The following is a 15,821-nucleotide window of genomic DNA, read 5'->3' on the forward strand; positions in this document are numbered from 1 at the left end:
ATTACTGTTAGAGCTGAGAAAGAAATGGGAGTCTGTAGGCAGAAAGTCATTGTGAATCAATCTAAAACTGATTGGTATATTCAACAGTGAAAGTTTCTAGAGCTGTTGCTCTCAATGTATATGGGAAACTAGCTGCAAGTAAGTGTACATTAAGAGTAAAGAATGTCCAAGAGTCAGGACTGTAAATGATACTTCAGGGCAATAAGCACATGCAATACAAAAGTGGATTGTGGCCATAGTTGTCAAATTATGTTCAACTTGGTTAAGTGCAGAGTTCAGCATTTGGATCATTTGACTTTTAACGTTGGCTTGCAATGATTATTTTGTGATGGTTTTAGTTTTCCCACTTTGTCCAACAGACAGATGGGCACCCACAGGGGGAAATGGGACTGTCGGTGAGTGGGCAGTTGGTACTGCTGACACTGGTATTACAGTAGGGGAGAATGGTGGCATAGTGTTTACATTGCCGCACCTCATTCTAGAAGGCTAGATAATTCAAATTCAGTTACCGTAGATTCCGTACTACAGAGCGCACCTGATTAAAAGCCGCAGGCTCTAATTTTAGAAAGAAAATCAATTTTGTACTTGTACAAGCCGCACCGGATTTTAAGCCGCAGGTGTCCCACGTTGTAATATGAGATATTTACACAGAAAGATATTACACGTGAGGATTTTTTAACTTTTAATTAAATCCGTATGGTAACATAAACAAATACATATTGCAAATGCTTTTTTTCGAACCGTGCCTGTAACACGGCTACTTTTAAATATACATACGTATCGGTAACACACAAATTACGTTGCGTATACTTTTTTACTGAACAGTGCACGAACAACATTCCAATATCTCCTAACGACTGGTAAAAAAATATATACTGCAGCCTACCAGGAAAAGTTATTGATCGCCTTTAACTTAAAAGCTGCATCATCGCGCGGGTCTAATGCGCTCGCCCCCTCCTTTCCGTTTATCGCAAACCGGTATTTTCCCCACAAGACACGGCGAAACCGGATGTGACGTCATAGCATCCCGGGATGTAGTACAGAAAACAAATATACTTAAAACACTTCTAACTTTAACTAGAAAATACTAACAAATGAATTACTAAGCGAAAATATTATAAACTAAATAACTGCCATAAAGGCAGCACAATGCTTTTCTTCGAGTGTTTTCCATGTTGATGAGGGTGAGTACAAATGACTGATTTACAATAATTTAATTGTGAAAGTGCGCTTGATTTATCGTACAATTTCATTGGACCTCTGTGAACTACTCATCAATTTTATTGGTCTACTGTTACGAGGCAAAATGTTTTTGGCGGCATGAAAAAAAACCATGCATTAGCCGCACCGTAGTAAAGGCCGCAGTGTTCAAAGCTGTTCAAAGCGTGGGAAAAAAGTAGCGGTTTATAATCCGGAATCTACGGTAACTAAATGAAAGGAAATAAAAAGTAGGAAATTAGTGCAACAAAGACTGAAAATGTGGAACACTTCACAAGACAGCAGCTGTGGATAGAGAAATGGTTAATTTTTAAGTTCATTAAGCTTTTCGTAGCTACTGTTGTTTTCTTAAACTATCTTTTTCTCTAGGAAATGTGCTGTCTGCCTTGCATGTGACTTCAGACCCAGAGCAGTGTGACTGCCCTTAAATATCCCACAAAATTGTTCAGCAATTTGCTCTTCAAGGGCAATTTAGGGATGGGTGTTAATTGCAGATCACTTGCTATAAAAGTGGATAACGGCCCATTTATAAATGAGAGTAATTCATTTACACAGAAACCTTGCAGTCAAGACAATAACCTTCAGTCATGAATACCCACCCACTCCTTGTAAACCTCAATAACTTTAAGGGACACTGGAGGACAACAAGCCCTGTGCGGTTGTTGCAAACCCAGTAGAGTCAGTCAACAGCTAACATAAAGGTAATTGACAACCCTTTTAAATAGGATATTAGATTTTTCATTCTCCTGATGGACATTTGAGGATAAGTCAGTGTGTTAGTGGAAGTTCTGTACACCAGTTGCTGATTGATGTCCTATCTGTCATACCAGCAGGGGTTAACTGTAAGGGTCACTGCTATCATGAAAATGAAGCAACTTGCACACATGTGCACACAGATCAGACACAACATAACTTCTGCAGCACCCAGTAAACATGCTACATACCTGACTTATTCACCAGCCATAACCCACTGGGATTGGTTTACATGGATCCTCAGTGACATCCTGAAACCAACACAGCACCGATTTTTTACTTATCTGCTCCAGCAGTGACGTTGGGCAGGTATTAGAGCTGCTTCACACAGATGATACTAAGGGGTTAAAATCAGCCAGGCCTTAAGCTCTACAGTACCCAAAGATTGAGCCTGTGCCCCACCCCAGTAAAACCAGAGATGTAGAATGGGTTGGTTGGATGCAGAAAGTGGGAACATCCCAATTACTCCAGGTAATAACAGAAACTATATAGATGCCAGAAATTTATCAGATCCAACCATACCAGGCTCCTCCAAAGTTTCTTCGTATTCTTACGAGTTCAGACCTACAGAAAAGATAATATAGGCTGCACGTCTCATTTTCTTTAGCTCAGGGATATGTATAATTGTGGGAAAAGAGGGGCACAGACTGCTCTCCACCAATCCCAGTTGTCATTAATCACATAAGGATGTGTTCATGCATAACGTAACTGTACAATGTGCTCAGCCTAAAGCAGCCATATATAAATCCCTGCATTTGTCAATGAACAGGCCTTGTCTCTAAATTGCAGCATTCATGCTTAGATCTAATTCGGGATCCAGTGATACCCATTCAACTGACAATGAAACTCTTCTTTTGCCTTTTCCATTTCCATTTTGTAGCCCAAATAACTTTTATCACCGTCCAAATTTATTCAACCATTTGAGCTTAATTTTAAAATTATGGTAGGGAGTGGAGGATCAAGGTACAATGATCTGTCAAAAATAGTACAGGGATAAGTCCTGGTGCAGGATTCCCTTAAGGTTAATTTGCAGGTTTAGTCAGTAGAATGGAATACAAATGCAATGTTAACATTCATTTTGAGAGGACTAGAATATAAAAGCAAGGATTTAATACTGAACATTTATTTATAAATCATTGTTCAGAACACATTTAGAATATTGTGAGCAAAAACAGGTGGGCCAATGCTGTTGGAAAAGGACAATGGTGAGACACAAAAAGATCTGGAAATAGAATAATTTTAGTAAGTAAAACTGATAATGCAGTTCCCAGTTGAGGAAGTCACCTGAGGATAGATTTTACGAAGTTAAGATTGTATTGCAGATAAAGGCTTCAAAATTTAGACCATAAGCCTATTAGACATAGGAGCTGAATTAGACCACAAAAATCAAAACATTGGAAGAGCTTAATGTATCTTGCAGCATCTATGGAGCTCCTGATGTAGGGTTCCGACCTAAAGCATTGACTTGCAACTTTTGCGTCTATAGATGCTGCTTGACCCGCTGAATTGTTCCTTTGTTCTTTTTCTCATACCAGATCCCAGCATCTGTAAACTCCTTTGTTTTCAAACTCTATTTGAAGCAAGCTGGCTGTGTTTTTTCAACAGTACTGTATGCACTTTAAAGGAAGAAGAGGTCCTGTGAACCTGAACACTTTTTTAGATTATTGCATTAGCGATGTTTTGCTCCATTGTCTTAATGTGCTGTTGTTTAGGGATGTTTCACAAATTCTGGGAAACAAGCAACATCAGAGTAACTTTAGTTAACAATGCTGAACTGTGTGAATGCCAATCTGATTATGTATTTGACCTCAGTAACAGTTGTATTTGCATTATATGGCCTGAGTTACACAGAAGAAAGTGCAGTTAAGACTGATTTAATTTTCTTACAAGCCGCCTTACTAGCTCATACAGGAATAAACTGCGTTGATGTGCAATAAACAGTAAGACTGCAGTTCACTTTCACAATCCACCTTGATTTGATTACTTTGTTGGAAACTTTTGGAGGTTATACAATTAGCTCATTTCCATTTCATTGCTTAAACTGAGACTGTGCAAGGACTTACCCCCAGTTTACACCTGACGCTTTGAAGAATGTCAAACAGATTCATTGATATGAGTGCAACACTTTTCAACTTTTGCTAGTAGCTTAGTGTAACTCTTGGTGGTTGCGAGGTGTTTAAACCAACTCCTGTTATAGGTTCTTCCCTGACATCTTTATCAGGTTGGTGTCTATTTAGCTAATAATGTGCTGAATTATATATAACATAAATGTGTGGAGAAAAAAAAACAAGTGTGAGTAAATACTGTACTTGGGCCTAAAACTGCTTCTGCATGTTAAAGTGTACATGAAAGAGGCACTCTGTTGGGTATCCCAGCAGTTTGATGTGAGCCTCAGAGGCTCTAGCATTCTATTTCATGAGGCCAAGGCATCACAATAGGCCTTACAATTTCACAATGGCCCGTTCTCTACAGTGACAGGAGACTGGAGTAAAAGTTGCAATTTGGGGGTGGGGGAGAGAGGAGTGTGAGAAAAGGAAGAATGTGGGAGGTAAAAAATTCGGAGAGTGCAGAATGATGTAAAAAGAATTGTGGGGTGGCAGATTGAGGGGAGAGGATTATGGGAGAGGGAGATTTTTGGCACAGATAGACTGCATAGAAAGCAGATCCACATTGGGGGGGGGGAATGATCGAGGTGGAGGGATTTGTGGTGAAGGTAATTATTGGGTGTGTTTGCATAAATGATGGGGCAGAGGTGGAGTGGGATAATATCAGGGTGGGTGACTTAGGAGGTGATCATTCATCTTGCCATCAAAGCTTGGTGGGGTAAGGAGCAATAACTAGCATTGCAAAATGAATGAAGGAACCTACACAGAGAATGATTTGGTCAATAATTTTCCAGCAATGGACCAGGTAGGTCAGATCTGCTTCGCTGATTGAGGCCAAGCCATTTGCAACAGTAAGTGATCACAGTGGAGTAATAGCACAGGAATAACTACAGCCTTCTAATCACAAATACAAAGTTATAATGTCAGGATATAACATACATGTAAAGTTTCTTAGTTCCTCTACTTAGAATAATTAAATCAGGCTATCCAGTTAATCATTATCAAATTCAACACTTTCATCTACTTGGTTGCCCTGAACTTCTATATTGTTTTTCTGTAGGGTGTTAAGCCAGCCAGTTTTAACAAGGTAAAAGTCCCAGAACTTAAAGAGATTATTGAAGGATGTATCCGCCAAAACAAGGATGAGAGGTAAGAATCTGGTGATGATTTGTTTAATGGAAGAAGGTTATCTGATAGTGTCCGTTTATGACATTTGAATCATCCATGTGGCCAAATATTGCATGGGGAATTTCTCATCTTTTAAATGAAAAGATTAAAATGTATGCTGAAGTTTCAGTTTCTGTATCAGAAATGTATACTTGCTAATTTTGTATATTCTATGTATAAAAAAACTTTTGGAAGTCAAACTGAATGTCAGACTTTAATAAATGTTTCTAAATGGCCCGTTATAGTGTCACTTCTCTTTAAACAAGCTGATATGCATCATGATATATTAGCATATACGGTTAAATGCATGCTTGTTTTGTTACAATTTTGTGCCTTCCTGATTGTGAATAAGTATTTTATGTTTAATCGCTCAGTTGATTTGTACTCCTGAAGGGAAGTTACAGGCCTTGAGCTGATAACTGTTTCCAGAAATGTTAATGGGAGGTCTTCATTCAAAAGCAGCCAGGATCCTGTGTGCATATCGGAACCCCTGAGGCACAAAGCAACAATGGGCCTCTGGCTTCACCCTGACTGAGCTGTGAGCACCCAATAGGCATCGTTTGCCAGTGAACACCAAGCTGATGTGATGGCCCAAAGAGTGATGTGATGACTAAATCAGGAGGGGCTGTGGGATAGGATGAGCAAGAATGAGAAAAGGGAAGGTAAATGAGGTTTGGGGGAAGGTAAAGCAATCAAGGGGGAAGTCAGTGCTCAGAGAATGGAGAAACAGCTGAGGCAACATAGATACTGGTGGTTCATGGGAGAAAACAGAGGCTACCCTTGAGGGTAGAGGGTTGTGGGGTTGTTCAAATATATAAACAAGAGAGAACAGCTTACAGTTGGTGATAGTGAATGGAGAGGAAAAAGTTGTTTAAAATTGGGATTGGTATTAGCTCCAGCTCCTGCTTGTTCTGCATTCAAGTGAGAATAGTCCCAACATTTGTGCCCTCTAAAAGGGCATTTTAGATATCTTTTTATCTGTCCTACCCTAGCATAATTCATCATAATACTGTAGGTGAAAGTCTGAACACATTTTAGGCCCCTTAATGTAAAGTGGAAAGTCCAGTTCAACTCAAGAACCTTGGACAGCTATATATCTGCTTGCATTAACATGGTGGGTGGAGTGCCTCTGACTGATAACGAGCATGACCTTCCTGCAGTCACATTGGTGGTTGAGGTAGCAATTCAATGCCTAAAGAAGAGCAAAGCACAAGGAACTTGACCATTTTGCAGCATAAAATCTAATCCATCCCCACCAGTGAACACATTTAAATCAATCTGCACCCCTGTTCCTGGTCCAATACATTTTATCTGCCTCTCCCTGTTATCACTGAAAGACAGATAAAGAATCTTCCATCTCCAGGCTTTTTGTGCACTATTTTATTGCGATCACTTGCAGATGAAAAGCCTCCTCTAATTGTCCAAAGGTCACTTGAGCAGAGTATAATTATAGTTAAAAAATTATAATGGCATAAACTTTGAATGATATTTAATCATGAATCTAAAGAGACAGCGTCATGACATTGTACGGGTAGTTTAGTGGTGCTTAATATAAAAAATAGGCGCTGGTTAACCCACTCAGCTCTTGACCAAGTTGTATAATCACAGCTGATCCTCGTCTCAATGCCATATTCTCACTCTCTCCATAAGATCATAAGACATAAGAGCAGAAATATGCTATTTGGAACATCGAGTCAGCTCCACCATTCTGCCATGGCTGGTTTATTATCCCTCTCAACCCCATTCACTTGCTTTCTCCCGGTAACTTTTGACACCCTTTCTAATCAAGACTCTTATCAACCTCCCCTTTACATATACCCAATGACATCGCTTCCACAACAGTCTGTGGCAGTGAATTCTACAGATTCACCAACCTCTGGCTAAAGAAATTTCTCCTCATCTCTGTTCTAAAGGGATGTCCTTGGATTCTGAGGCTGTACCCTCTGGTCCTAGACTCCTCTCCTATAGGATCAAATGATCAAATGGGCAAGTTAAAAAGTCGGAATTGCAATATTTATTTGAATTATACCTTCCCAAAACCATTTAGGCCATCCAAAAAATGTATATAAAACTTGAATCCATGTTGAAATCTTGTTCTATAAAGGTGCCAAGTATCAGTTTACCTTTGAGGAGCTGAGACATATTTCTCCAGTATTTGTTTTTATTAGTTGCCCAATGTAATCTGAAGATGCTTGGAAATATTTGCCACTGTGCATTTACTCAAGATGTAGCAACCGTTTTTATGCAAAACTTTGAGAATCCAAATGACTTTAAAAATTCAACATCTTTGGGGAAATATTAGTTACAAAATCCAGGAATCAGCTTAATCCTAGCATCCTATTCTATTTTCGAGCAGGTACACCATTCAGGACCTTCTTGACCATTCATTCTTCCAAGAGGACACTGGTGTCCATGTGGAACTTGCTGAAGAAGATGATGGAGCGAAATCTGCCCTAAAACTCTGGCTCCGCATGGATGAATCAAAGAAACTCCATGGCAAATACAAAGACAATAAAGCCATAGAGTTCTTCTTTGAACTATATAAGGATGTTTCAGAAGAGGTGGCCCAGGAAATGGTAAAATTACTGCTGCTTCCTTCTGTATAGTGTTATTGCTTAGAACAGATAACACAGTAGATTCTGTTGGTTTAAACTGCTTAAAACGACCAATGTACACTCAGTGGCCACTTCATTAGGTATGTCCTGTAACTAATAAAGTAGCCACTGATGTTTGTTCATGGTCTTCTGCTGCTGAAGCCAATCCATTTCAAGGTTGGATGTGATGTGTATTCAGAGATGCTCTTCTGCATACCACAGTTGTAATGCATGGTTATTGGAGCTACTGTCACCTTCCTGTCAGCTTGAACCGGTTTGGCCATCCTCCTCTGACATCTCTCATTAAAAGGGCATTTTTGCCCACAGAACTCCCACTCACTGGATTTTTTTTTGGTTTTTCACACCATTCTCTGTGAACTCTAGAGTCTGTTGTGCATGAAAATCTCAGGGGATCAGCAGTTTCTGAGATGCTCAAATCACCCCATCTGGCACCAACAATCATTCCACGGTCAAAGTCACTTTGTTCACATTCCTTCCCCATTCGTGCATTTGGTCTGAACAACAACTGAACCCCTTGACCATGTCTGCATGCTTTTATGCATTGACTTGCTGCCACATGATTGGCTGATTAGATATTTACACTAACGAGCAGGTATACAGATGTAAAGTAGCCACTGAGTATATATAACTGTAGTATAATTCAATGTGCCACAGGTAGCTGGATCCCACATCCAGCAATGTGACAATCTGAATGTGCTATGATGAGATCTAAAAGTACTATAAATCAGGCGAATATTCTTTAAATTATAATTGTTAAAAATAACCTTGAATAATTAAAAGCATGAGAAGAAGCAGGCCTTTCATCTCTTTTGTGCTGCTGAATCAGTCAGTGCAATCATTGCTTATCTTTTATCTCAGCATCACTTTCCTTTGTCAACACCATTTCCATTGATACTCAAAAATAAATCAATTGCTGTCTTAGATATTCAGTGTATATTCAGTCATTCTCAGTGACTGAGCTTCCACAGCTCTCCATTTCAAAACCCCTGCGTGAAAGAATTTTTTTTCTCTGTAGTGAATGGCTAACCTCTTATTTTCAGATTCTGGCCCCCAAGTCTGGTATGTGCTGCTCTGTGAAGTCCAGTAAGAAATTTATATCTTTCAGTAAGATTATTTCCAATCCTTCTAAACTCTTAGCCTATCTCTAGCCACAAACATCCCAGGAATCAATCTCATTTCTATAAAACACTGATTTGGCCACTTTCTGGGTATTGTGGTCCAGTTCTCAATGCTACCTGAAAAATTCCAAAGGCTCTTGAGAGAGTACATCAAAAATCTACTTCGATGATGGCAGGACTGTATGGATAGACCACATACATTGTTTTCCATGAACCAGAGGGAGTTGCAAAGACATCTGATACAAGTGATTAAAATCACAATGAGTATTGAACTGTTTCCATTGTCAGAAGGTTCAAGATCTGGGAAGCATAGAATGAGAGTGATTGCCACAAGAACAAAAAGTGATATGAGGAAAATTGTGCATACAGTGAAAGTATTTATAGTCTGGAAGGCAATGTTCGGTAGTATTGGAAGTGGAGGGAGTCTGAATAAATATCTGAAAGAGAAGAATTTCTAAATCTAGTTAGCTCACTCTTACAAAGAACTAGTACTGATCCAGTGGCCAAAAATGACTTCCTTTAATACTGTAACTATTCTGTGATTCTGTTTGTCAAATCCTAGTTACACTCCCTGTATTGAAATAATTCCTTCCTTGGGTAAGGGGACAAGACCTATTGAAGTATTCCTAAGGCAAGATGACCCAACCGTGGCTGACAAGGGAAGTCAAAGACAGCATAAAAGCAAAAGTAAACACAAGTTAGACCTGCATTTCGGACTCTCATGTCTTCCCTTGAATTAATTTAATGTTTTGCAGTTACAAAGCATAACACATAATATAGCAAAAACTACTGGGAAGTTAGAGAATTGGGAAGTTTTTAAAAACCAAGGTAAGCTAGCCTATAATATAAAAGAGGAAACCAAATGTTTTTCAGATATATAAACAGTAAAAGAGAGGCAAGAATGGATATTGGACAGTTTGAAAATGACAGTGGAGAGGTAGTAATGGTGACAAAGAAATGGCAGATGAACTTAAATATTTTGCGTTGGTCTTCACTGTGGAAGACTGAGCAGTATGCCAGAAATTTGAGAGAATTTGAGGGCAGAAAAGAGCTCAGTTGCTCTTACTAAGGAGAAGGTGCTTGGGAAGCTGAAAGGTCTGAAGGTAGATAAGTCACCTGGACAAGGTGGACTGCACCACAGGGTTCAGAAAGAGGTTGTTGAAGAGATTGTTGGGAAAATTTTGGAATCTATTATTAAGAATGAGGTTTCTGGATATTTGGAGGCACATGATAAAATAGGCCAAAGTCAGCATGGTTTCCTTAAGGGGAACTCTTGCTTGAAAAATCTGCTAGAGTTCTTTGAGCAAATAAAAGGCAGGATAGACAAAGGATAGTCAGTGGATATTGTTCATTTGGATTTTTGGAAGATCTTTGACAAGGTGCTGCACATGAAGCTGCTTAACAAGATAAATAGCCCATCCCCATGGTATTTCAGGAAAGATACTAGCATAGATAGAAGATTGGCTGACTGGCAGGAGGCATAGAGTGGGAATAAAGGAAGCCTATTCCAGTTGGCTGCCAGTGACTAATGGTGTTCTGAAGGTGTCAGTGTTAGGACCACTTCATTTAATGGTATACAGTGATTTGGACGATGGGATGTTGGCTTTGCAGCCAAGTTTACAGACCATATGAAGATGGGTAGAGGGGCAGGTAGTGTTGAGGAAGCAGGAAGTTTACAGAAGGACTTGGACAGATTGGGAGAATGGGCAAAGAAGTGGCAGATGAAATATTATGTAGGGAAGTGTATGGTCATGCACTTGGTAGAAAGAATAAAAGCATACACTATTTTCTAAATGGGGAGAAAATTCAAAAATCAGAGGTACAAAGGGACTTTGCAGTCCTTGTGCAGGATTCCCTAAAGGTTAACTTGCAGGTTGACTCAATGGCAAGGAAGACAAATACAATGTTAACATTCATTTCGAGAGGACTAGAATATAAAAGCAAGGATATAATGCTGAAGCTTTATAAGGCATTGATCAGACCACACTTGGGAGTATTGTGAGCAGTTTTGGGCCCCTTATATAAGAAAAGATATGCTGGCATTGGAAAAGGTCTAGAGGGCATTTATGAGAATGATTCTGGAAATGAAATAATGGATCTCATTGAAACCTATTGAATATTGAAAGGCCTAGATAGAGTGGACATGGAGAGGGTGTTTCTCTGAGTGGGGAGTCTAGAATAGACAGTCTCAGAATAGAGAGGTGTCCATTTAGAACAGCAATGAGTAGCAATTTCCAGCTAGAGGGTGGTGATTCTGTGGAATTCATTACCACAGATGGCTGGAGAGGTCAAGTCATTTTGGTATATTTAAAGTGGGGGTTATTATGTTCTTGATTAGTCAAGGAGTCAAAGGTTACGGGGAGAAGGAGAATGTGGTACGAAAGCAATAAATCAGCCATGATAGAATGGTGGAGCAGACTTGATGTGCCAAATGATTGCATTCTGTTCCTATGTCTTATGGACCTGTGCAAAATACTCCTGTCGTGGGATCACTTCCATAATTGCCTTAAGTCTTTACTCCTGCACTCAAATTCTCTTGCAGTAAAAGCCAATGAAACATTTGCTTTCTTAACTTCCTGCTGTGCCGACATGTTAATTTTTAGTGATTGGCCAACAAGGTTACCCAAATCCCTCTGAAGCTAACACCTTTCAAACTTTCATCATTTAAAAATACTTCGATTTTTTTTCTCTCCAGTGAAATGGATATAACATATTTTATCACATTATATTCCATCAGATCTATCTCATTCATTTACTTTGCTAATTTACAAATATACAGTATCCTCCACACAATTCATACTGCAACCCACCTTTGTATTATCAACAAGCTTCAATGTGTTACATTTGGTCTGCTTATCCAGTGCATTGGTTTAGATTGTGAACAACTTGTATCCCAGCACTGAACCCTGTGGTTCACCACTAGTTACTACCACCAAACTTGAAAATGATTTGTTTGTTCAGACTTTTTCTTTTCTGCTTTTTAACCATCCACTGTTTCTCTTTTATGTTGCTTTATCCCGAATCCACCATGAAAATAGATTCAGGATTCATGATTCAATTTTATTCATCACATGTACATCGGAACATAGAGTGAAATGCATTGTTTGCATTAACAACCAACACACCCAAGGGTTGCTGGGGCAGCCTGCAAGTGTTGCCACCCATTCCAGTGCCAACTTAGCATGCCCACAATGTTCAGCAGATTTAATTTGTGGAAAAATTATGGAAGCTATTGTCACTGCAAATAGGTTTGGGTATGTTGGATCCGACTGTTGAATTTTAATTGTCATTTTCTTTGCTGTTTAACAATTAATTATATGCTAGTATTTTAAGTAGCCTTTATAAACCTAACAGTTTAATATGCCTCTAGTGCCTATACAAAGTATAATTTTGGAAGCTTCTTAGCTTCTTTGTTGTTTCATTACGTTGCTAGTATTTTATCATTGGCAATTTTTACTACAGTATTAAATAAGTATTTTCTCATTGCATTACTGTTACCTAACAAATTTTCTTATCTCTGGGTATAAAAGTACTTGTTTTATGGTAGACACTATCTTCAGTTTCTCTCTTCTTCAAGTAGTGAGACCCCTGTCATTGTTCTGTTCAATTTCCTTTAGTTCAATCGACTCTTAATAAAATGATCGTGAAACAACAACTTTTGTGCCTTGGTTCTGACTTCTAAAAGAACCTTGGATTTAAACACCAGAATCCAATAGATACTCCATTACTTTGTTCTGGGATCATATTTTCCTGAAGGTCTCTTGCCTCTCATTTACACATCTTCCCTGCACTAACACATCCAACTTCCATCAAGAGTTCACTGGAGCATGTTCTGCAGCAAATATGAAAACCTGGCGTTAAAACCCTGTTTTTTTAAATTATTATAGCTCATAATAAACTTTTTTCTACCCTTGTCAATTCTCAGTGATTGGTATTTGTCAGTAAAATTAAAATCATGTTTTGCTTCTATTTTTTATTCACATAATAAGTCTTGCCAGTTAAGCAACATTCTCTATTAGAAAGGTCTCAGATTCAGTCCACAATCTATGCCTAATTAGCTATGGTCTGCGACTTTGCTGAAGTTGGCTTCAATAAGTTTTCGATTTGAGAAAGAAATAGCAGATAAATTTTCACTATGAAAGGTCACACAAAATTCTAGCTGAACCTGGCCATCTGTGTTTGTTAATCCGTTCCCCAAAAGGAGTCGCTTCTTTCAGTTGAAAATTCGTAGAGGGGAAACAAATGTAAGGATAATGGCAAAAAGTCCATCTGATGAAATCCTTCAACTTGATGTCCAATTCCCTTGATTAATATTTCAGACCATTGCAATCGCTGCATTGAAACTCTTCTCATCATTCCCTCTGTTTTTTTATATTTTAAACTGTAAAATAGTTTTAAAATTTCTTGCTTCAGCCAATTACTATCTCTGTAACTCTAGCAGCTACAAATTTCCTCTGATGGGTGAATTCAACAAAAAGGCATGACTTAAAACATTAAGCAAGACTACTTGGGAATAAAATTAAGAAGCATTTTCTTTCTCTGCAAAAGTTACTAGAGATTTAGGGCTCTAACCCTCAGAAGGGTGTGGATGTCAGATCAATTAAAATTTTCAAAGCTAAGATCAATTGATTTGGGTTTCAACAAAAGATAGATAAAGGAAAACTAGTTTGAGATCAACCAGGGTTGGATTTATTTCTTATTTCATTCTAGACATGGGCAGCACTTACAGTGTTGACATTCCCACTCACCTTGGCTACCCTTGAGAAAGTGCTGGTGGGGTTTCTTGATGCACTTGTAGGCTGTGAGGTGAAGATAATCTCATTACATTGAGCAGAGATTACAGGATTTTGACAATGATGATGAGGAACAGACAAGTTTTGTAATTTGGAAAAGATCTTGGAAGTGATAGTGTTTGTATATATTCTCCAAGTGATCAAGTGAGTTTCCTCTGGGTGCTTCTGTTTCCTCCAACATTCCAAAAGATGCATGGGTTAGTAAGCTGTGGGCATGCTATGTTGACACTAGAAGCATGGCAACACTTGCAGGCTGCCCCCAGTACATTTTTGGGTTGTGTTGGTTGTAAATGCACGCAATGCATTTCACTGTATGTTTCGATATTTCAATGTACTTGTGACAAATAAAGCTAATCTTTAATCGTAGTTCTCATCCCAGTTTCAGACTATTGTGCTAAACCCAAAATATAGCTTCAAATGGAACTCATAGAACTTAGTGGAACTAAAGTTTGGAGATGGATTACAACACCCATATTCTTCTACAATGCACTGCAACCACAGATGAGTTTCTACTTCATGGGGGGTTAGAGAGGATCAAAAATTGTAAATGTGATATTACTTTCTCCCACTAATAATGTTCACCCACTGCTGAATATATAATGTGTCTCTTCATTAGGTGACCTTGGGTTTTGTCTGTGAGGCTGACTACAAATTAGTTGCAAAGGCCATCAAAGACCGTGTGACTGAGGTCAAGAGAAAGCGCGAGCGAAACCAACGCATACAGGAGGAGCTGAGAAAAAAAGAGCAAGAGAAAAAGAAAAAGATTTGTGAGCTCTTGGAAGAACTGAACTTGCCCCAAGACGGAACGGAAAGTGCAGCTGGAGTTGCTCAGCCACCACAGTCTCTAGCCACCACACGTCCCATTGAAACACTACTGAATTCTCCCTTTCCACCAGAGCCTGAGGAGCCAGAGGCTGATCAGCATCAGACTTTTCGATATAGGAACACGAATTATTCTTCAGCTACATGTAAGACTGAAGATGAATCATTTAGTTTCAAATCCCAATTTTCCTTGAAATATGTTAGTGAAGTAATGTTGCTTAAATAATAAGCTAGACATACTGAATCAAAATGGACTTGCTGAAAACAGTTTATACAAAGGGTGATTGATAAGATCATGGCCTAAGGTAGAAGGAGATGAGTTATTAACTTCAAACTTTCTGCATAATCACTCAAAGAGTTCACCTGCACGTGCATGTAACGAGAGCTGTATAACTCACCTCCTTCTACCTTGGGCCATGAACTTATCAATCACCCCAGCTGTGGACACTTTCTGGAGGTCCAAGATCCGTATGCTCCACGATCGCTGGACTAAGTGTGTAAATGTAGGAGGGGACTATGTTGAAAAATAAATGTGCTAGGTTTTCTAAAATTGACTCCTTCTACCTTGGGCCACAAACTTATCAATCACCCCTCATAGATCTGATCTAGAAAAGATATGGAGAGGGGGTGGAATGTAGCTCATTATTTCCACAACACTGATCATACAGTATTGTATCTGCTGACTGACCATAATGTGACACATCTGATGCTCTGTTTCATTGACATCATCCCTCTAACCTCTCTCATTCCTATCATATTGTATGATGAAACTAGGATTAATTTCATTTTATATACCTCCTGACATTTTAGTAGTCCTCAATTCTAACACTAACCCTGCCTTTATTAAAGGATACAAAACTGTTTAATTCTTGGTCCTCTCCCATTTGACCCTGGGAGAAAACAAAGGGGCATTGTGTGGAAAATCTCCAATGGCATTTGAAACTGTTTCTAAACCACAAAGATGTATATGGATTTATTTCATGGAATAGTGGATTTGCTAGGAAAATCATAAACAAAGTTATTAATAAAGAGATCAGGTTATTTGTGGATATTTTTCACTTTCTACTCAGTTGTAAAATAGAAAAAAACTTAAGAAAAATAAATCTATTTTTTAAGCTCCCAACTAGAGTTTAAACCTCTAAAACTTAAAAGGGATAGGCTGATGGCAAATTCCTCACATTAAGGTTTCTGGTACTCATCTGGCCATCAGTATAGGTCACAGGATTCAAA

General features: G+C 38.8%; 1 protein-coding gene across 4 annotated transcripts in view; it reads left to right on the forward strand.

Annotated features, from left to right (window-relative positions):
- Nucleotides 1-15,821, forward strand: part of wnk4a (WNK lysine deficient protein kinase 4a) — a 93,006-nt gene that overhangs the window by 36,973 nt on the left and 40,212 nt on the right. For 3 of the 4 annotated variants that reach the window (XR_012102055.1, XM_073071518.1, XM_073071516.1), the window contains exons 5-7: nucleotides 5,137-5,225; nucleotides 7,597-7,819; nucleotides 14,386-14,737. Coding sequence is in view for 3 of the 4 variants with exons in the window: in XM_073071518.1 (XP_072927619.1) it covers nucleotides 5,137-5,225; nucleotides 7,597-7,819; nucleotides 14,386-14,737 (664 nt within the window). In the remaining variant the exon portion in view is untranslated. The remainder of the gene's footprint in view (nucleotides 1-5,136; nucleotides 5,226-7,596; nucleotides 7,820-14,385; nucleotides 14,738-15,821) is intronic. The other variant, XM_073071517.1, reaches the window with a different exon arrangement.

This window comes from Hemitrygon akajei, chromosome 18, assembly GCF_048418815.1.
Source record: "Hemitrygon akajei chromosome 18, sHemAka1.3, whole genome shotgun sequence".
Taxonomy (NCBI): domain Eukaryota; kingdom Metazoa; phylum Chordata; class Chondrichthyes; order Myliobatiformes; family Dasyatidae; genus Hemitrygon; species Hemitrygon akajei.